General features: G+C 38.4%; 1 protein-coding gene across 1 annotated transcript in view; it reads left to right on the forward strand.

Moving 5' to 3' along the window:
• Positions 1–21,292, forward strand: part of HECW2 (HECT, C2 and WW domain containing E3 ubiquitin protein ligase 2) — a 157,169-nt gene extending 135,877 nt beyond the window's left edge. Inside the window, 9 exon segments of the mRNA XM_071562577.1 lie at positions 1,552–1,665; positions 5,299–5,451; positions 7,504–7,602; positions 9,311–9,440; positions 10,031–10,177; positions 10,757–10,871; positions 11,596–11,681; positions 13,002–13,114; positions 18,622–21,292. Coding sequence (XP_071418678.1) covers positions 1,552–1,665; positions 5,299–5,451; positions 7,504–7,602; positions 9,311–9,440; positions 10,031–10,177; positions 10,757–10,871; positions 11,596–11,681; positions 13,002–13,114; positions 18,622–18,733 — 1,069 coding nt within the window. The 3' untranslated portion in view covers positions 18,734–21,292.
• Positions 21,293–21,718: the final 426 nt, after the last annotated feature.

Consider the following 21,718-nt stretch of genomic DNA (forward strand, 5'->3'; position numbering starts at 1 on the left):
ATATTTTCATATTTTTGTGCCTTACCAAGTCTTGTGCCCCCTATCAAACTCTCGTAATTGGACATTCTCATAGTTGGATAGTGTCATTGTTGCCATGAGGTACTAGAACCTTTTTAACCATTTCCTCTACTATAAGAAGGAGGTAGAGGTGTGTGTTTGTTTTTTATTTCCCCCAAACAGTCCCTTCTTCATGTTTTGTAGAAATTTGAGCAAAGCTCAGACTTCATTTATGTAAACTTGTTAGAAGTTTTCCATAACTGAAATGGGATTAACTTGTTAGAAGTTTTCCATAACTGAAATGGGATTAACTTGTTAGAAGTTTTCCATAACTGAAATGGGACTATCTATTGTTTAGATAGTCTTAAGAGGAATAGGTTGGACAGTGTCTGGCTAAACTATAATGAAATCATGAACATTAAAGCCTTATCTGTGGCAGTTTTGTCATGATTACTTGGGCAAGTAGCTGGCAGAAGAGGATGGCATTTACTTCCTGTAAGATCCATTACATTTCTTGCACCTTTTTTTCCTGTCCTTTTTTTTTCCTGACCTATTTGCCATCACACTGTAGATTTTTAAGCAGAACAACACAAGTTTTCCTTGGGTTCCTTTCCCAGCCCTACAACACTGACCTGTGCAAATCAGGGCCCCAGCACAACTTGCTTGCTGCCTGGACCCTCCTGTTGCCCATGTACCCTGCCACTTCTGGCCTCTCCACGCCTGTGCCCTCAGCAGGATGGCACAGTGCAGTCACTGACCTCTGCACGGGGCCAACAAGGGCTTTGCAGGAGGCTGTGAGGTGGGTTAAGCTGCCTTTCTGCAGCAGCAGCTCCCAGCTTCACTCTGACAGATACACACATCAGGCAGTATTTGAATATAAAGCAAGCTAAGTTCAGGAAACTAATTAAACACGTTCTTTGGGCAGAAGATAAAATGTTTAAGTAAGGAGGATTCTTTCACTGCTTTATTTTTAGATCTTTATGACACTTCCTCACTTGCACAACTTTTCATTTAGAAGGTACATTGTGTTTTCACATGTGATGCTTCAGTGTGGTTTTGTACAAATAATTGCCATTCCTTTAGACTTTTTGTACTGTCACCCTTAGGGTAATGTAAGGATGTGTGGTTCTAGAGTTACCACACAGTGACTTTCCATGGTTTTATCTTTTTCCTTGTTAAGAGATTGATTTTTACAGAAAATATTAGCTGCTTGCTTACAGTGAAACTCACTTAGGTGCCCAACTTTATGAAACGATTTCAGATTTAATGGAAATGCCTGCTTCAGGACCTTTCCCCTTAAGACTTTAATTCAAGGAAGAACCAGGGTAAACAAAACAAAACTACACTTCTTTGTTTGAAACATTTTATTGAAATCTAAAGTAAAACATTGAAGGAGGTAGATGAACAGACAGAAGCTTCCTGATCTGGATAAAATTATCCAGCAGAAATGTGTATGTCTGAAGTCACCCTGTTACTACCTTTCACTGCAAATGGATGTTTCCAACTGCGGTTCATATTCACAAATTGCTGTTTCAAAATCATTTTGTTCTGCAGATTAATCATCAGGAGAGATCACTTGCTAGAAGATGCCTTTAACCAGATCATGGGCTACTCAAGAAAAGACCTGCAGAGAAATAAACTCTATGTCACATTTGTTGGAGAAGAAGGGTGAGTAGAACAGGGAAGTATGTATGTGATCTCAGAACTTAGAGTCTTGCAGCTGCTGTTTCACCAAACTTGTCTAGAGTGAAAAGAGGAAGGATTGCAGCCAGGAAATGCAAATACATGAGCCTAGAATATACAGCTGTTCAAAAGATGAGTTTTTAGACATTTTGAAATGTAACATATCCTGACTTTGCAGAAGTGATGTCTGTGTTTATGGGAATTTTCACAGTAGCTGGTGTGTGTTTCAGAATGTTGTTGGGAAAGCAAAGGAAGAAACAAGCAACTTTCCTGTTTTATTCATATTTCTTTTCTGTCAGTGCTGTTGTATCTTAGTGCTCAGTAACAGATATCTGCCATTTGTTGAGGGAGAGCCCTTCAGGAGCAGGCTGGAGGCTCAGTCCTTCCTTCAGCTCCTGTCCAGGCACTGGGAGCTGCCAGCCTCCAGTGCTACAAGAGGTGCCTCCTGTCTCTCAGGCCAGGACTGGCACCAGAAAGAAAAGCAACTGGGCTGTTGTCAGAGGAACACAAATATTCCTGACATTTCGAAGTCGCTTCAGAGAATCTTCAGTCTGTGTCTGAGGAAAATCTAATGTGTTCCAGTTTGTGAGATGTGCAAAGCACTATGTGGTTAGATTTTCTTTGCAAGTGAAACTGAAACAACTTCCTATGTGCTGTGTTTGTCTCTTGATTTTTGCCTCTTTGTCACATCTTAAAACCAACTTGCCTTTGGCACAAGTGTTGTTATTGATACATTTCATGACTATGTTTGTAATTACATTCAAAATTTTATTCCTTGATATTTAGAAAACTGCAGCACAGCTCTTGGAGTGCAGTAAGGTGCATTGTTGCCGTGCCATGTGTGAGTCTTTAAAACACTAAGTTGTAATAGAAACATCTCTTACAAGATTAGATAAAATTAATCTGTCTCTGAAAACCTCTAAATCCTGTTGTTTGTTTAAAGTTCACCCTGAAGCACGTAGTGTTAATAAGGACCCAGTGAAGCCTTAAAAGAAAGGATGTTGACAGCTGGAGAGCCAAGTGTGGACTTGTTCATAGAAATAATATCACCGTGCTGTCTGAGGAAAAGCTCAGAACTGGACTGACAAGGCTGGTGCAGAATGGGATTAGGCTGCACTGACAGAGGAGGGTGGGGATGCAGCAACAAGGCCTGTTTCACACAGCTACAACCTCGACTGAGATTTAAAAATGAAGGGGAAAAAATTTAAATCAAACATGAGATAGAGATTGATACAGGTAGACTGCTTCCTTTCATCAGATGTCAGACTTGCATTTCACCGCTCAGCAACATGCAGAGTGACCTGGAAATGGAGGTGACACATCCTGTCCCCATTAGATCCACTTTACGCAAGACTCTAGTCTTAATGGAAAAGAATCAGTTAATTAAGAGCAAAGTCAAATTAAAATTATGTCAGTTCTCTATTTACGAATCTGTGTTTTGAATGAAGAAAGGATGGTGCAAACAGTGTTGTTTCATCAGAGATGGTGCAAGGGATATGTATCACATCCAGCTATTAATTTGGGTAGCTGTAGAAAGACAGGTCAGGGTGGAGGAGAGGAGGAATACTGAAAGTTAATTGCTTCCTATTTGCTCCTCCTTTTTTAAGGTTTTAAGTAGGAGTTTGCTTTTGCTTTTTTTCCCCTCTCATAAAGAGATATAAGTCATAAAGTAATGGGTAATGAATCCTCACAAATTACAACATTTCAGTAATCATTGATTTATTAGTGTGTAAATTAGTAAGTGGGGCAACTCAGACACAGTGCTGTTTATGAGATTTCTATTATAAGTGTCATAATGTTTTTTATCTTCCTTGAACCTTCAGTTTCTGCAGTCATGCAGTTGTGATGCTAGTTTAATGGTTTTTATACACTTCATGAGGGGATACAATAAGAAAATTTTGACAGAAAGAATATGGTTCCTTAAAGTTATTTTCCCTATGTTCTACAAACTATTAGAAGCTGCTTTGCATTTAAGAGTGGTAAGTCTGAAGTATTATGGTGCTTCCTAGGAGACATGAATCATGTTGCCAACAACATATTGCTCTACTCCTGAATATCCAAATGCCCCACAGTTGCAGCTGCTGTGTGGTTGCATACCTCTTTTATGAAGTTTTCTCGCCCTTGTGCCAAGCCTTTAATTGTAAGATAAATCTGACTGGCAGTGCAGGACTCTCATGATTGATTTATTTAACCTGACTCACAGTAACTCTGCATACAAAGGGAGCTGTATGAAATGGCTGGTAGTCAAGCACACAGTTTCCTTTCCATCTTAAGATTTCATAGTGAGTCTGATTATTCCAGAAGTTTTCAAGGGTCTTCCAGATGACCCTTTCCTTGATCCTGGTATTTGTGCCAAGATTAATATCCAACAGTTGTCCATGGTATCAAACCACTTTTGGTTGGATTTTTTGTTCTGTAATTCGAGGATGGAATCTACCCTTCTTGTCAGGGTGAGACTCTGTTTCAGTACTTCATTGCTGAAGCTTAACAAAAATGAAGCGCTTCCCAATGACTGAAAGGAAAATGGGTTTTATTCAACAGAGGAAAGAGGGTTTGTCCTCAGCTTGATAATGGTACCTAGCCTTTACTTTCCTGACAACTTCATCCTCAAAACCAACTCTCAGTTATAGTTATTGCCTGTAAAAGTTTCTGATCCAAAACATTGGTAGCCCAAGTTCTATGTGACAACTGACCTCTGTGATACTTCTCTCTGTGGGTTATCTTAGTACTAAAGCAAAACTTTCTTAAGAGTCAAGTATGAAGTCTTCTATTTGTAGAAGGTATATCTTTCTATCTATTTGTTAGGATTGTAATACTTTCTGTTCTCCTCTGGAAAATCCCAAGTTTTCTGTTTTCCAAATCTAATAGGGATTAACTTCAAAAAACTCATTTCACTGTTGAACTGTAGTGTAATGTCAAAATTCAGTCTCAGTGCATTGTCAGCAATGCGTTTGTTTATCATTCAGGAAGAAGGGGTTATGTAGATTCATTAGGACTGGAATCTTCAAGTAGTTAAAAAAAAACAACAACAAAAAAAAGAAAAAAACCAATAAAAACCTCACAACCAAAAAAGGAAGTGCACTCTCCAAAAGACATTTAAATGCACTCAAGTTTGGAGGACAGACAAGAAAATTTAGACCAAGAAATATAAATCACTGAGGTAATCTCAGATTATATTGCTAGGGCAAACAGAAATATTATCCTTCAAATTGTTCTATTGCTGCAAGCCTGCAAAGACAAAATATGACTGTTGTTTATTTTCATTCCTAATTTGTCAGATGCAGATAGGTCTAATGTTGGCTCTTTTCATATTTTCCTTCCACTCCCCCGCCCCTGGCTGCCCCCAATTATCTGGTTATATTTCTGTGGCAAAGAGGCTATTGCAGCTGCAGCCAAAATTTTTTTCTGAGAGCAACCCACATGGAGCTCTTCATTCCAGTCCTCCAAGCCATTCCATTTTAGAATAGTCCCTTGAGCGTTTCACATACTCTGGCATTAAGCAATCTGCAGGATAAGGGTTCTGGTTAAAATATTACGAAATTTTAATCAAAATATAGTGTAAGGAATGTATATTCAAAAAAATGTTTCTTAATAGTAATGTCAGGTTTCTCTTTAAAGGTTGGACTACAGTGGACCATCAAGAGAGTTTTTTTTCCTGGTGTCTAGAGAGCTCTTCAACCCATATTATGGTTTGTTTGAATATTCAGCCAATGATACCTACACAGTACAAATCAGTCCCATGTCTGCTTTTGTAGACAATCACCATGAGTGGTAAGAACTATTTTTCTTTTTGTTTTTAAGTTACATTTTCTGTTATTCCCACTTGTAGACAACAGCTCAGATCAGCTCATACATGTGACACAGAATCTGATCTTTCTAACCAGCAGCAAAATTATTGCATTTCTTTAGACTTTCCTGAATTTGGTTTCTCTTGTGGTTTTAAATGATCTTATTTCTCACAAGGTCAGCAAAATTATGATTTGGAACATGTACTGTGGGATTGTCTCACAACACAACTCTCTGTGTTTCTTGTACATCAGCAGTCATTTCATGAGAACAATATTAATCTCTTGTGCATTAAAAAAAAGATGAAAAAATAATGACACATTGGCTTTTTTTTGGTTAAGGTGGTGAAGGGACATTTCAAGCAGGTGTTACTATATGTAATTTGTTTGAGTCTTCCTAAAGAGTACAGAGGTCTTGGAAAAACCCACCATATCCATTGGAAACAAATCTCTGGTGGTCTCTCAGTTGGGGCCAGGGGAAAGGCTGCTGATCACACAGCTTTAAGCAAGTGTGTACATACACTCATGCTTCTAAAATAGTGATCAAGGATTTTACATAATCCAGTTTTCACAGTTATAAGCCAGTTTAAATCACCCTCAGTTGATTTAAGCCATGGCATCACCAGAAATCTGTAAAGCTGAGCTGTGACTATTAGCAGAGAATTCTGCTGTGTAAGTAGTTGGATTACAGTAATAGTGAAATGACAGCTGCTCATCGGTGTAGGACAGATATGTACTGAGTTCTTATTCATTGAAAGCCAGTTACGAAGAATGAGTATCAGAGGGGAATCTCATTGCTAATTGTAAAAATTAATAGAAAATTAAGTGATTGGCAGCCTCCACATCAGATCCTGCCTGTTGAACTCCAATACTGCAACAATAAATGGCATATGCTGTATTGGAAAGGCAGAAAGGTGAGAGAAAACCCTTTTGTGCTGTGCAGCTTCTGCCAACATTTTGTTTTCATTCCTGGCTTCTGCAGTGCTGGATTAGAGACCTCGGGGATGAAGGAGGCATGACCCCTATCTCTTTTGGGGAGTGCTGGTGCCAGTGACAGCACTGGTCTTGTACAGCCTTGGGGGGAATTCAGAAAATGTGGCTGTGACAAGCAGTTATGCATGGAAGAAGAAGGCTCTGCATGTCACATCCTTATCTTGCAAAAATTATACAAGTAGGTATAATAAAGCCCTAATCTTTCCAAGAAAAATGTTGTAAACAGTGCATAAACAGAAAGTTCAAGAAATTTATTCTTTGAAAACAAACACTGGACTTTAATCTAGTTCCAGAGTTGTGAAGCAGTTTTCACAATGGATCTTGATTCTCATGGGAATATTTGCCAAGACCCTGCTGTGTAAAGGTTGCTGCCATCTGATCTCAACTCTGGCAGACTTTCTTCTGACACACCCAGCAAAACTGGGGGTAGAAAGTGAGAGGTGGGAGAAGGAGATTTAGATCCTGCTGACATAGGGCTGGAGAGTACTGTGATACATCAAAAAGCTTTCAGCCACCATTTGTAAAAATATATAGAGAATTCCTTAACCACCAGTCAGAAGAGGGAGCAAGAACCACTGTAAGCAGGACAGACAGGCAGTGAGAACTGCCAGGCTGGGAAAGGGTAGAAAAACATTTGGCAGAAAAACCTTTGACCTCTCAGTAACATGAAAACAAGTTAATCCTATATGGAGTGTGTAACAAAAGCAGACAGTGGCTATCATTTTAGAAGATAATGCATTTATGAAGTGGCTAGTCTGGCAAGGGTGATTGGGTTAATACGGATTTGACATTTTTGAGCAGTTGCAACTCAGATATCTGAGGGATTTTCCACGCCCTTCAGACTTGCATGTTTTTTGTTGGTTTTTTTTTTTATGTGCCTTACTGAGAATGTCAAAGAAACACAAGAAATAAACAAAAATGCCACAATTTAGACATAGCTGTCTGATTTAATAATTCTGTTTGGAAATACATGTAAGTTTTGATGACAGAGGAGTGTACCAACCACAAAGTTTCCGTATAACGATTGTAACTCTTTCTCTTCCAGGTTCAGGTTTAGTGGTCGAATTCTTGGTCTTGCTTTGATACATCAGTATTTGCTGGATGCCTTTTTTACAAGACCCTTTTATAAAGCCCTCCTCCGAATGTGAGTAGAATGGTTCTGTCTCTTCATTGATTCCTTCCCCATGAGCAATGCCATTTTGTGTGTGGATTGTTTATAATGTCTTACTGATAGAGAAGGCAGGCCATTATTTCTATAATTTGATTTCAATCCAGGACTTTCTTGAAAAATTTCCCCTATCTCAGAATGCTGTTTCTGATCAGTATGAGAACCTCATGTTTTGTTTTAGCCCTGTTATCAGCTTTCTTCTACAGAATCTTAGATTTGAAGACATACAATGAAATGCTGTGGGTTTATTCCAGATATTAATAGAGTTCTTTTTCATTTTTTGTGTAGTGACTCACAGAATAGGATATGAATCACTTCATAACTTAGACTACACAATCCATTCTCAGAGGTAGACTGATTGTTGGCAATCTCCATTTTGAGTAGCTGTACTTTGATATACTTCAGACTTGTTTTTCAGAACTGCTACTCCTGTTCTGGCTGAAACAATGAGAGCTGCACTTGCTCAGCATGTCTGGAATTTAAGACCTAATGAACTTAAGGTGCTTCACTTTTTGGCCTCCATTTGAAAGCTGGTTTTGAGAAGTCTGGAAGCATATTTTTTTTCTATAAAACCCTGTGTATTCTAGTAGTGTGAAGCAATGTGTCTGTTCCTATTGCATATATACGTTTAAAATACCTCAATGGTAACAGCATCGTTTTAGTAAGAAGGAGGACTTACCCACGGTGGACTTTACAGCAATATTGTGACTGCCAATTTAAATTAATTGTTTAACTTGCTGTTTATCTAAACAGTAAAATTAAAAATGAGGGACAGACACCTTTGTACACAGCCTAATTCATGCAACTTCCCCACCTTTGCTTCTCTCAGAACTGAGGAGCCATCCAGATAACCTCTGCACATGGGACATGGTGCCCAATCCATCAGCTCTGATGCAGGGGCTGTTACCACAGGATGTCACTTAAACTACACTTGAGCATCCAACTACACGTGCAGGGCTTACCTCTGGCTTTTTACTGACCCAAAAATAGAAGCAGGTAGATAATCCTGCAGCTGAAAAGCACCTTATTTAATGAATAGCCCCACTGTCCTCCTTCACAAAACAGAATTTCAGGAGCTAAGGAGAATGGCAGAAATTGCCACCATGGTATTAAATATTTCTAACAGATGACATGTTCAAAGCTTGAAGTAGAAACTGCTAAAGACAGCAAGGGGCAGTTGTCTTATGGGTTGAATTTGTAAAAGAAGGATCATGTAAGGGAAAATATGGCAAAAGGTAAAAGAATATTTCTGTGGTAAGCAAATTATCTGAACAGACTTCTTTGCATGACAAAGAGATACAGCAGTATAGCCACATAAACAAACAGGATGGTAGTTGTTTGTTAAAAAATCTTACAATTTCTTTTATTATTTGAATAATCTATGTGTTTTTATAATTTCTAAATATTCTTCAAAGGAAACATGGGACAGACTCACCGTAAGCTTGAGCAGCAGTGTGTCTTCAAATTAAATTCTGGAGTTTTGTAAATTTACTGAGTTTTTTTGTGTTACACAGTAACTGCTGTTACTGGACAAATAAACAGAGTTTTGAAGTGGTGTCATTTTCATTGACTTTTCTCTTGGCTCCCACTCAGTCTGTTTTTCAGGACTGTCCTAACAGTTTAGTTATTGAGCACATGCTACTGCCATCATCTGTATTTGTGTGTTTTCTTCCTCTTATATTAGACTCTGTGACCTGAGTGACCTGGAATATCTCGACGAGGAGTTCCACCAGAGTTTGCAGTGGATGAAAGACAATGATATACACGATATCCTAGATCTCACATTTACTGTAAATGAGGAAGTTTTTGGGCAGGTGTGCCAGAGTCTTCATTTCCTTGGTGTATTCTGCTGCTAGATAAACATTTATTTGGACAGTAGAATGATTGCCCCTCCATGCTGCTTTGAGCTTATTTTGCTAAAATCCTGGTTGGTGAAACCAATGTTGAAATCTAAGGAGGAATTATTATTTGTAACTGGTCAAACACGTTTTTCTGGTTAAGGAGATTTTCTGGAGAGTATTTGAAATATCAGACATAAGGACTGCTTTGCTAGAGGTAGTTTACCTGATTTTAATTGCAGCAAAGTTGCCATTCAAAAGTATTACAACACCTTTGTCAAAATATTATTTAGGAGACTTCACTACTTTAGTCACTGTAAAGATTGTGTCTTCTTCTCAACTTATTCTTAATACTAATTATGAAGGTTCCTAAGACTAAATGGGATTTAAAATGTTTTTTTAAAAACTCCACCTTTTTTTGTATAATCTCTTATTTTGCATATTCTAGTTTGCTAAAGTCAGGCTTGGTTAGTGATTTTGAGGAATTACTTCAACTTTAAATTATTACTATTCCTTCTTTTGTCTTTATAATACCATGTTGTCACTTGGTAATTTCTTTTCCTAAGATCACAGAACGGGAACTAAAACCAGGGGGTGCCAACATCCCAGTCACTGAAAAGAACAAGAAAGAATACATAGAAAGAATGGTGAAATGGAGAATTGAGAGAGGAGTTGTACAACAAACAGAAAGTCTAGTTCGTGGTTTCTATGAGGTAAAAAGCTCAAAATAACATTTATTTTCTTTCTCCTTCCAAAATATTTTTCAAATAGAAGTGTCCTTACAGATATTGGAAAGGAGGGGGATTAAAATAAATTTTGTTATTGACATAAACATGGTTGTGTATCTTCTTTGCACTGGGAAATACTATTGATCACTATTTGTATAATTGGCAAAGAATGCTTGCTTAAGTGACCCATTTCTGCATTGGGTCTCTGAGATTTTTTGTGTGCCTGCCATAGTCAGTGTAACACACTTGGTAACATGTATTTCAAGGTATTTCTCTCTTACCTATTTTAACCCAAACAATTAAAGTAAATGTCATTTACCCTGAAATAATTCAATATTATTTGCCAGTAAAATTTTCTGCCAGTCACTGTGATCCACTAATGAAACTAAATGGAACTGCATTGGAAGAAAAAGAAGTCCATTTATTTGCCTTTAAAAAGACAAAAGCTGAATTCTATTCATTTGTGATAGAAATGATACCTGGTAAATATCTTAGTAACAGACTTTACAGGGAGACAGAAATCAGTAAATGAAGAAATATTACTCATTTTATTTTGTTTCACAGGTGGTTGATGCAAGGCTGGTGTCTGTATTTGATGCCAGAGAACTGGAACTGGTTATAGCTGGAACAGCAGAGATTGACTTGAGCGATTGGAGAAATAATACAGAGTACAGAGGAGGTAACCGTAATTTCAGCTCATTCAGGAGAGTGTTGGGGGGGCCTAGAGTTACCCAGTTTTCAGGAGTGTAAAGAACCATCCCATGAGGTACATTTTTAGTACCTCCTGAATTTTTCTGGTTAAGTTAGTGTTAGAAGAAGGTAATTTGTCCATTTTAGTTCACTTTATTGCATCCCCATGAGCTCTTCCCTTACTGTTCTGGTCTGGACAGCAAAACAGAGCAGTCTTGGCCACAGAAAGTACCGTGCTCGGCTGCACACTGGTAGAGTACCATCCAGACATGGAAATGATAACCATTCTTAGCCAGATATTCCTCTTTTTTTTTACATGCTCAAAGTCGAGAGGAAATTAGAAGCAATCCCAGTGACTGCAGGCTGGCAGTTGAGAAAATTCTAGAACAATGGGAACTATTTTGAGAGAGATGGTTGCAGCATCATTTGTAGCTTTAGATAGATAAATAGCACAGTATTGGAATACCTCAAGAGCTGACATTCCTGTTAGTGATTGATTAATGGAAAAAATGCTTGCATAGTAAATTAGTTCTCTGCCTTTAGGATTTTAAGCATTTTAGGAGTATTCTACTCTCACCTCCTGCCTTTTGATACGATTGGATAAAAAGTGTGGCATTATTGTGCTTAGGGCCAAACTAGAAAAACCTTCCTAACTCTTCTCTCAACCATTTTTGTAGCCCCTAAAGGTTTAAAGGCTCTTGTTGTTTTAACAGGTTACCATGATAATCACATTGTGATTCGGTGGTTCTGGGCCGCTGTAGAAAGGTTCAACAATGAACAACGACTAAGACTTTTACAGGTAAGAAATCAGCTGGTCTGTGAGGAAATAGTGTGCACCATTAAAATTAGATGCTAAGCTAGTCCTGTCTGGGTTTATGACATCCAGAGATTATGGAGATGCTGGCTACTGGCAATAACCTGAGTCAGAGACCAGATGTAATAATTTCAAGTGACTGAAGCGCACAGCTATTTTTATAGATTTCTAAGTTATACATCAAGACTTGTAAAGATAGAAAACCGTGTAGTTGGTTATATCACTAGGTAGAAATGTTAATAGTATTTATCTAGCTAAGGAAGAAGAAAATTTAGGTGTAAGTTCAAGTGCCTCAAATTAGAAAATCATGATGGAAACCTTAAAATCAATCCAATCCCATTTTCACTAAGTCAGCTTGCAGGATCCAGTCACCCTGCTGCTGGAGGACAAAAATGTCTTAACAGAGGAATATTTGGTTTACAATTGACTTGGTGATTTTTTTTAATTCAGGTTACATTCATCATATCTGTAAAGAAGCAGACAAATCCCCACTGCAAAGCATGTCCTTGAATTATTCTGAAATTCACTGTTTTTAACAATTCCGAATTTGTATAATTTCTTTTTTTTTTTGTCTGAGTATTTAAAAAAGGTCTGTAAAAGGTGGTGTAGGACATCTCATTTAGTGGAGAGCCAATAATGCCTGCTTATATGTTCCTATCACATCTGCTAATCAAAAATTTTTATAATACTCAGATCATTAAAAATTAAGTAGCCTCTGATCTGTCAAAAGCTATGTTTGATCTGTTCATGGCAGGTTATAACTAAATCTGCTCATCAGACAGCATTTCAGCAAATGTCAGTGGGCATTCTACATAACCTTCAGAATTTAGACCTATTCCTACAATCCTTACTAGCAGTTTATAAAGCTGTTGAAATCCACATAACCAAAAATATGATGCCTTAAATCCTTAGGCATCAGAGGCATAACACAAAGTCATCAGACATTATTACATTTTTATTAATTCCTCTTAATGCAGAATACAGTAGCAAAATCTCACTTAAGCTTAAGTAACTTGGTATTAATAGTGTGTTACTCTACTTATGTAGCATAGTTGCTCTTTCAAAGAAAAATCTTTGAAGAAAATTAATCTGAAAAGTTGCCTCTTCTAGAGCCCTATCAGGAAGTGGTCTGTTTTCCCTTAACCTCCATTTACGTAGCATTTATTGCTTGTGCATCAAAACTTTCCTTATTCTGCAAATGCTTTTACATCAGCACCTGGACCTCAATGACTATGCTGATTTAAATAAGTTTCTACTGCACCCCATCTGTGTAGCCAGAATCCATGATGTTTGTTTGTGTGGCAGTTTGTCACAGGCACGTCCAGCATTCCCTACGAAGGCTTTGCCTCTCTGCGGGGGAGCAATGGTCCCAGGCGGTTCTGCGTGGAGAAGTGGGGGAAGATCACTGCTCTTCCAAGGTACAGCCGTGTGTGCATTAATGAGAGCTGCTTCAGAGTATCTGTGACCAGGATAACAGAGAAGCTGATTGAGGAACATTAACAGGGTTTAATTGAATATGCAAATATCCTTTCCCTTAGATGAAAATTTCCTTCCCCGTTGTTCCAGGATCTGATGCATTCATTTTTTTGTTTGAACTCAGTTCTGTTGACAAGGCAGTGTAGTAACTGTGGTTGACATCCATATTGTAGTGCTTTTCTCATGGAAAATTGTATCAGAATGATAACAACTTCTGAACTTTTTTTTGTCACATTTGATTAAATGTGCAGGTATTTACTTACTGAACATGCAGTTCATCACTAAGGAGCAAAAATTAGTTAGAAATTAAATAGCACTTGTGAGTGTGTCTAAGTGAAAGTTACTATCATATTTTGCATTAGACAGAGCCTTTATAGTATAATTTAGTGATGGAATTTGTATGCTTGGCCTGATGTCAAGTGTTAAATACTGAAGAGGCGAGTTGTGAACAAAGAAGTGGTGGGAGGGAGTCATTTGACTTGAGAGTCAAGGATTTCAAAGAGAACAAGTAGGATCAATTGAAACAGGTGAAGAGGGTTAAAGGAACAGTATAGGAGTTCAAGATACGAGAGCAGGAGTTGAGTTGTACAAGCCCCTCAGACAACTGGCAGCGTTCAAATTGGATAATAGCAGGTTTGGAGTAGTACGATGAGAAGATTTTGAAATTGTTTTTCTAAATTTTCCATTTTTTAAAGTAGTAAAAGCAGTTGTTTTTCAAAGGTCCATGGGAACAATGCCAGGACTAGACTAATAACTTGTGAACGATGCAAAAAACCATCTTTTAACATGGATTCTTCATTGACAATAAATGACAGGTTTTTGTCTTTCCTACACTGTGATCAGACTGATATGTTTCTGGAAGATTTCCTTTTATCCAGTTCTATAATTCTGTAGCCTCTAGAATGTGTTGAGTGGTTAGACACAGATTAGTGTGTGCAGTGTGGGAAACCTAACTCAATCAGATCTCAGCTTCAGTGTGCTGTGTGCAGCCTGTGGAGGTAGCCTTGGATTGGTCTGATCATGGAGGAAACTAAACCTGAATCTTAACCCACTCCTCATAAACAAGATTCCTCAGGAAAAGCCTGGATTTAAAGTCTCATCTTAGACACAGGGTGGCTGTCAGACACACAGAGTTTCTCTGACCAACAACCCGTAGCTTTTTCTTCCAGCATAAGGTCAGAGCAGAGACGTCTCTGGGGTTGGCTCCTGCCCTAGGGCTGCCATCTGAACCACATGGAGAGAGTCAGGGATGCAGAAGTGATGCTGTGAAATCCACAGGCATGGCAGGTGGCCTTTAAACAAAGCCATCTTTCCAGTTCACAGTACAAATGAGAGGCAGGTGACTGAGGATTAAAGAAACCAAATTCTGGAAATTGCTGTTACAATTCAAATACTCTCATATCTTCTGGGGACCTAGTAATACCTCGTAGCCCAGTAACTCTAGTTTGTAGTTTGATTATGATGAACCTCAGGACTTAAACGGTGGGGCCAGTTCTGCGCACGCTGTGCCTCGCCTAAAATCCACTGTGCAGGCTGGAAGGGCACACCCACGTGGGGACAGCCCTTCCCAAATCTTCGTTCGCGAAGTTTGGCCATACATACATACATGCATACTTGTGAACTAGGTTTGAGTCTGTTTAAAAGAGCTGTGATTTTTAAAAAAATAACTTCTGACTTCAAAATCCAAAGTTGTTTTGGGAGTTTAAAGAAGAAAAGAGATTGCGTGGGTTTTTCCATGTGTTCTCTAATACTGGAACTCCTGGTGCTAACAAGGAGAGCTTTGAGCATGGAAAATGTCAGGAACTGCCAGAACAGGGTGCTCAGAATTTTCTCTAAAAAGGTTATGCAGAGCCCTGGTTGTAATAAAGTGCAGAATAAAACTGCTTCTAGTGCAGTGTGGAGAAACGTGTTGGGAATCTTTGCTACCACAGGGTGTTTGTCAAGTGTAAGGGAAACACCAACTCCTCACATTTAAGATTGTACTATGTCCTTGAAATTTCACTTGAGATTCTCTTGGTTAGGAAATGTTTGATTTTTGTCTCTGTGGATAGCTTTTAACATACAAATGTTAATGTTAAAATAAACCAAAACCACAGTTTGTTTAAATAAAAACAACTGTGTATGACAAATACCTACAGTTGTCATGAGTAAGCAGTTCCTGGTATTCACACACAAGGAACCTTCATCTCATAAAAAATAAAGCATCTTACGTGTTGGTACTTAAATGGGTTAAGCCCTTAGCCATTTTTACATCTCTAGTTCCTGTGTTCAGTGTAGCCTCAGCCCGTGTCTCACCAGCTTCAAAGGCTCACTGTGCAAACACCGCGTGGTGGTGGCGGCTTGAAGGTGAGACATGGCTAACAACGACCCCGAGGAGCAACCTTTCAAGAGGTTTCCAAACAAGCCCTGAGTGTGTAAACACATTGCTGGATCTGCCGAGAATGCTGCCCTAGGACTCTGTGACTCTTACTGATTCTCAGATAACTAAAGCATTCCTGTCAAGGCGCCATTGTCAGTGTTGTACTTTGTGAATTGCCCTTTTAGCAGGAGTGCTCGTGAAATTCGATAATGCTTGGTTGGTGTAAGGGTAGCAAAAGCTGGGACCTAACAAGTTAGAGGACTTTGTTTCTTCTGTTTTTAAAAACACTACTGCAGTGCTGAAAACACAGAAGAGTACTCATCCCCATCTCTTCTCCCTAAATTTGAGATCCAAAGGGCAACTAGTACAGTTACTTAGGTATGTGATTGTGTTCAAAGCAGCTGTGAATATAAACACAGAAGTTTTCACTAGATGTTTACGTAATTCCCACTGTTCTGACTGCTGGGTAATCAGTTCTGCTGAATCAAAATAGTGAGGTTTCTGTGAGGCACATGTCAGGTTGCCTAGCCCTGGCACCACCGATCCTTGCAGGTGTGACTTAACTATTGCTACCCCAATGCCACTTCTACTTCCTTCTTTTACACTTTGTAGATTAGACTAAATCAGGGGAGGGACTGTTACTCTTTCAATTCACACACGTGCTGAGAAATTAGTTGCAGGCCCATTGCTGTATCTTATGTATATGTGCATGTGATGGTTCACATGAAAACAGTATTTATGTCTGACTACTGGATTTCAACCTTAAGTGACTCTATTTTACTATGGTACTTCTAATGAAGGGGATATTAATTGGGAATCTAGACTTTAGAAACCAAGGTGATTTTTTATATTGTCATAAAATGTGAGCCTGTGAAGATGAACAGTCAGTGCCCTTGTGGTTTGAAATGTTGGAATGGGAAAATACTGTCCAGAAGCAAGAAAAAAACCTCTTTCTTCTTGAAGACTTACAAAGTTGTTTGCTGGGGTTAGAAAAGCATATATCGCCTCAGAAGAGAAAGGTCTTGTTTCTGTCTTTTTTAATTACTTGGTTTTCCAAAGTAAGTGATTGAATTTCAAAATTGCCCTCAAAATTAAGATAAAACTCAGTTCACTTAATAAATGTAAACAACATGCTGGCTTACTATTAAACCGGTTGGTAAGGAATCCCTTGCTAATTATATACTATGTCTTTTATTATTTGTGGTTTTACAGCCCACACAGCATGATCCATAGCTCTAATGAGTGGCTGTCAGGCCATGCAGCAGATGCATGTGGTTAGATTGTTAATTGCCTAAGACTCTTCTACACTCTACAGTGAATTCAAGGGATCACTGAGTTCCATTTGCTGCTGGACATAAATCAGTCTCCTGCTTCAAAAGAGAATATTTCCAAATTTTTTAATGTACTTTGCAGGAAAAGCAGTAAGTTAAACAATATCCCAGATATTATTTTGTAATGTTTTTAGAAAGATAAAGGATAAAGGAGGAGTAAAAAGAAAACTTTCCTCCAGGAGCCTTAGAGAGGTGCCTGGGCAGAGAAATTTTACCAGGCTCCTGGAATACCAGGTGGGGAAATGCCGATAGTGTTACTGTATTTGAGGAGGGTGCTTAATTCAATGTTTTTGTAAGTGATTGTATATTTGTTGTTTGGACTGTGTTTATAATAATAGTGTGGCCTTCTGTACTGTGCATACATTTCTTCAGCCTCATATTTTTATGATACTACAAAGCTGTAACTAAGTGAGTGTTTCAGCTTCAGTGAGGGTTTGTAATGGACTCTTAGGTTTTGTAACAAGCAAGATTAACCCACTTCACTTCATGTTCCGTCCCCATAGCTGGGAGCTGAGAGCCACTTAAAATGGCAATTAATGAATTTGCTCACACGGAAGGGAGCACTTTCTGGCTCAGAGAAAGTCTGTACAGGTCTGTGGTAGACACTTGGATTTCTGGGATTGGTAGGTTCAATGAGGAATCACATTTGCTTCCGTTAACATGCTACATATTTACACTTAATACAGATCAAACTGATGAAGAACAGGCCACTGCAGGAAAAGTTTGGTTGTATTTAAATTACTCTATGATGGGTTTTATTTCAAAAGAATGAAGTATTTGTAAATATAGACCTGCTAAAATACAAAAATGGCTAAAATGAGTCTAAAATGAGGCTTTAGTACAAAGCTTCAAAGCAGAAAAGATGCTTCCTCCACCTTCTCTTTGCATCATTTCATCCTTAGGAACCCATGACATTCATAGTCATGCTATCTATTTCATTAGAGCAGGCTCACCTACTATAGTGTTACAGAAACTACTATCCTTAGCCTGCCCTGAGGTCAGGTAATGATATCCATTATTCTATTATGAAGAGAAACCTTTATTATCATCCTTTCCATTCTATGGAAGAAATTTTGAGAGACATTTCCAAGTGTCAATAAACTGAGGCAGATGGACTTCTTAAGAAAGCAGGGGTGTTGCTAGAGGTGTGTGCATAGTTTTGGTAATTACAAAAGTCACCAGCCTGTATGGCCAGATATGTACAAAGGGAAAATCAGCAAAAGCAATAATTTCCCAAGAACACAATTCATATGCCAAGGAAATTGTAGAAGGAAGAGCACCTAATTTGTCTGTTCTTTGCTACTGTGGGATTGTTTCCTATATATGTAGAGATGTATGGAAATATCTTGTTTATTATTATACAGTATTCAAGTATCATCAGTACAGAAAAGAAATGCTACATCTCAGAAGACACACTTAAAGCCAAGATTTCAGACCAGATGGTTTTAATTGAATGCTGTATCCTTTTTTTCTTTTTTTCTCATGCACATTTAATGGATAAAATTTATCCCATGCCTTTTGGGCTGTCAGTGTGCTTCTAAAGACTTTCATAAATGCTTCTTACTGGCTTATTTTAATGAGAAGAAAGTAGATTAAACCTCACTACCTGTTCAGTTGGGAAACATTATTTGACAGAACAAAGTCTTCTGAAAGAAATACTATCTGTGCATCTCTGTGCAAACACATACCAGTCTGTGTGTTCTCTTTTGAACTTTTTAAATAATGCACTTCTTCACTGCCTCTCTTTTTTTCCCCTCAGGGCTCACACTTGTTTCAATCGTCTGGACCTTCCCCCTTACCCATCATTCTCTATGTTATATGAAAAACTGTTGACAGCAGTTGAAGAGACAAGTACTTTTGGACTTGAGTGATACACAAACCACAGTGCCCAGCTCATTGGACTTTTGTGGATCTGTCTTCTCAAGGAATGAATGAACTTTTGTATTGGATTTCCTGGAGGAAAGTTGTTTCATGGTGCAATTCAAATAGTGAGGTTCCACGAAAGAGCTTGCAAAGCAATTAAAAAGCATTGTGGTAGTGGCAGAATTCTCTACAGGGAAACTAGAGTGTGCCTGATGTGCAGGGAAAACCAAGTCTTGCAATCCGTGGTTTTTCAGGATGGCCACACTTCTTTATGTTCTGAGCAAACAAGAAACGTGATGCCATGTTGTGATCAATCTGGTTACTGCAAACCTGACATGTACCCAACCATTGGATTTCATCAAAGTTGTTTAATAGAAAATTCAAGTCAAAATGTGAAATCATTCAGCCCCTTATCTACCCAGTAAATCATAAAAAAGGCATACAACTGAATTTTTTTTTTGATTCATGAAGGTACATTACTTTATGCCATATGTTATAAAAACATATTCAGCACTTGCTTTACTTAAGACTACGAGTGTCTGCATGGGGTGCACCATAGAGCTCAAGTTCCTGGGGCAGAAGTGAATTGGAAGGAAAGTCAGCAACAAAGGATGTAACAACGGCTTGCATTAAAGAGGTTTGTGGAAATGCATTGCCAGTGGTGTGTATGACAAAATATGAGCTGTTACAATGAACTTAATAACTTAATAAGACTGATTTTATGCTTTATACTGCATGGAAACTATTTTAAGAAGAAACTAGCAATTTACCACATCCTATCAGGAAAAAAACCCCTAACACAGTGACTTCTGTTTATTTTTATAGGTTCATTATATTATGTTTCTTAGAGTGTAAACAGGAAACAAGCAAACAAAAACGCTATTTCTGTTTTGTCACTTTCCATGCTTGAACAGACATTCTGCTAGTGTTTATTCTTTAAGTACTCTCAAGGGGAAAAAATGCCTTTTATTTTTATAAGAGTAAAAAAACTCCTGAAAATATTTTGCACTGAATGTACCAAAGTCAAAGGGACATTATGATCTGACTGATAGCAAACTGCATTACTATCAAGTATCTGTAAAAATGCTTAGGAACCAGGCTTTCTTCACAGTGCCATGTCTATAGATATCAGGACTGTGCACTTAAGTAATAATTTTATAATACTGTATGTGATATTGTAATATGCATTTATTTTAAATGCATCTGGGTCATTTTTCATGCATTGGATAACTTAATGCAGTGGAGTTTAATACAGATATTTCATATGCTCCCCACAAATTTTTATTTGTACAGCACCATAAAGCACTAGCTCATTTGGAAAACCATGAGTAACCTACTTTAAGGTGAGCCACTGGTCATAATAACACTGTCTTGTATCAGTGAACACCTACAAGATGTAAACTGTTTGTAGTGTCCAAGCTTGCATTTTCACTGATAAATAGTTTTCTTATCAAATGTTATTTGAAACAGTTTTTATGGCATATCAAACACTGCATGGACACCAATTTCTTTATGCTTAATTTTGCTGAAATACACGAGGCTTGCTTGCATCTATTTTTGGTACTTTCCTCCAGATGGTCTTGTGGAACACTTGTGCAGCTGCCCCATGTCTTGTGCAGCTGCTCCCACGCAGTGCATCCCCACCACATTTTCAAATTCCAGAAGCTGCACTTGGACACTGGATGACAAGAACATGATCTAGTTTTGTGCTAGCCTTTTTGGCAGCACTGAAGCACAGCAAGCCCTGTTCTGTGACAGAAGTAGCTTTTGCAGTAATGTTCTCCCGTTGGAGACTCTCGAAAGGGCATCTCAGGGAGGTATCCTGCTTGTTCTTGTGGGAGATTCTTTCCAGTGGTGGTGATCATCTATGGAGATGTCGTCAGCAGGGACTGCCTGTCCACCTTCCAAGTCAGAAGGCAGGTGCAGCTGTGGTGGTGGCAGCAAAGACCAGGAAAACCCTTCAGACTTACTGAGAAAATGTTACACGTGCAAAGGAAAAGCAAAATCAGAGTGAAAGCATTCTTTTATTTCAAGAATAATTGAGCTTCTGCATGACATCTGGGACTCTCTTTAAATAACAGCTTTTCTTACACTACTTCTGGCTGGTATGAAGTAGCAAAGGAAAATCCAGACATGTCACCCTATTTCTACACGTATATTTATCAGTCTTTGCTAAGATTGCATGGCACAGATCCTAATGCACATTTTCTTTCCGAACATGAATGAGAAGCAGGCAAACTGACTTTTCAGCAGGTCACTCCAGCATGGCTCATGTTTCATATGGTCCATTCACTGAGTAGCTAAAACTCTGGCACTCGAAGCAGAATGCAACTTTTGATTGGTTGAAGGACTACAGAATTTTCATTTTACAATATTGTGTTATCTGTGGTCTACAAAAGAGATTTCCCAGGTGGAAACTGTATCTTCAAGTTTTGAACCAGATACTCTTTGGAATGAAAAGTTTAAATACTTGGCACAAAGTAAGTTTATACTAGTTTGCCTTTTAAGTTATGCTTTTGTACAAAACTCAAACAATAAATGCATCTTGTCAATTTTTATTTAATATATCTACTGCACCCATTTGTTCTGTATTTATGCATGTGAAAATCATTTAAATCAGCCATGATGGTCCAGTATTCTGTACAGGGTCACCAGTGGGGCATCTGTCAGTTAGAAAATAGATAAATTAAAAAGAATCCAGAATCTTTTTAGCATTAAGCCCAAGAGAGACCAAGGGGAAGCTGCTGCTCCCTCCTTTGCTGCCAACATCACCTGAGGGACTCTAGAAAAATGTTGTTTGCAAGTTGAGGTCTTGCCTCAATACAGCTGCCTGTGGTGCCTGAAACCCTTGGCTGGCTCTTTGTGATGCTGCTGCTCTGAAGAGATTAGAAAGGAGGGAGTAAAGGAAAGGAAGCCTGAACTTTGTCAAATTCCCACATCTCCTGGCAACTCCTTGAAATATTCTCCTTTTGGTGTTGGAAGCCATTCCCATT

The sequence above is a fragment of the Pithys albifrons genome, chromosome 8 (assembly GCF_047495875.1).
Source record: "Pithys albifrons albifrons isolate INPA30051 chromosome 8, PitAlb_v1, whole genome shotgun sequence".
Classification (NCBI taxonomy): domain Eukaryota; kingdom Metazoa; phylum Chordata; class Aves; order Passeriformes; family Thamnophilidae; genus Pithys; species Pithys albifrons.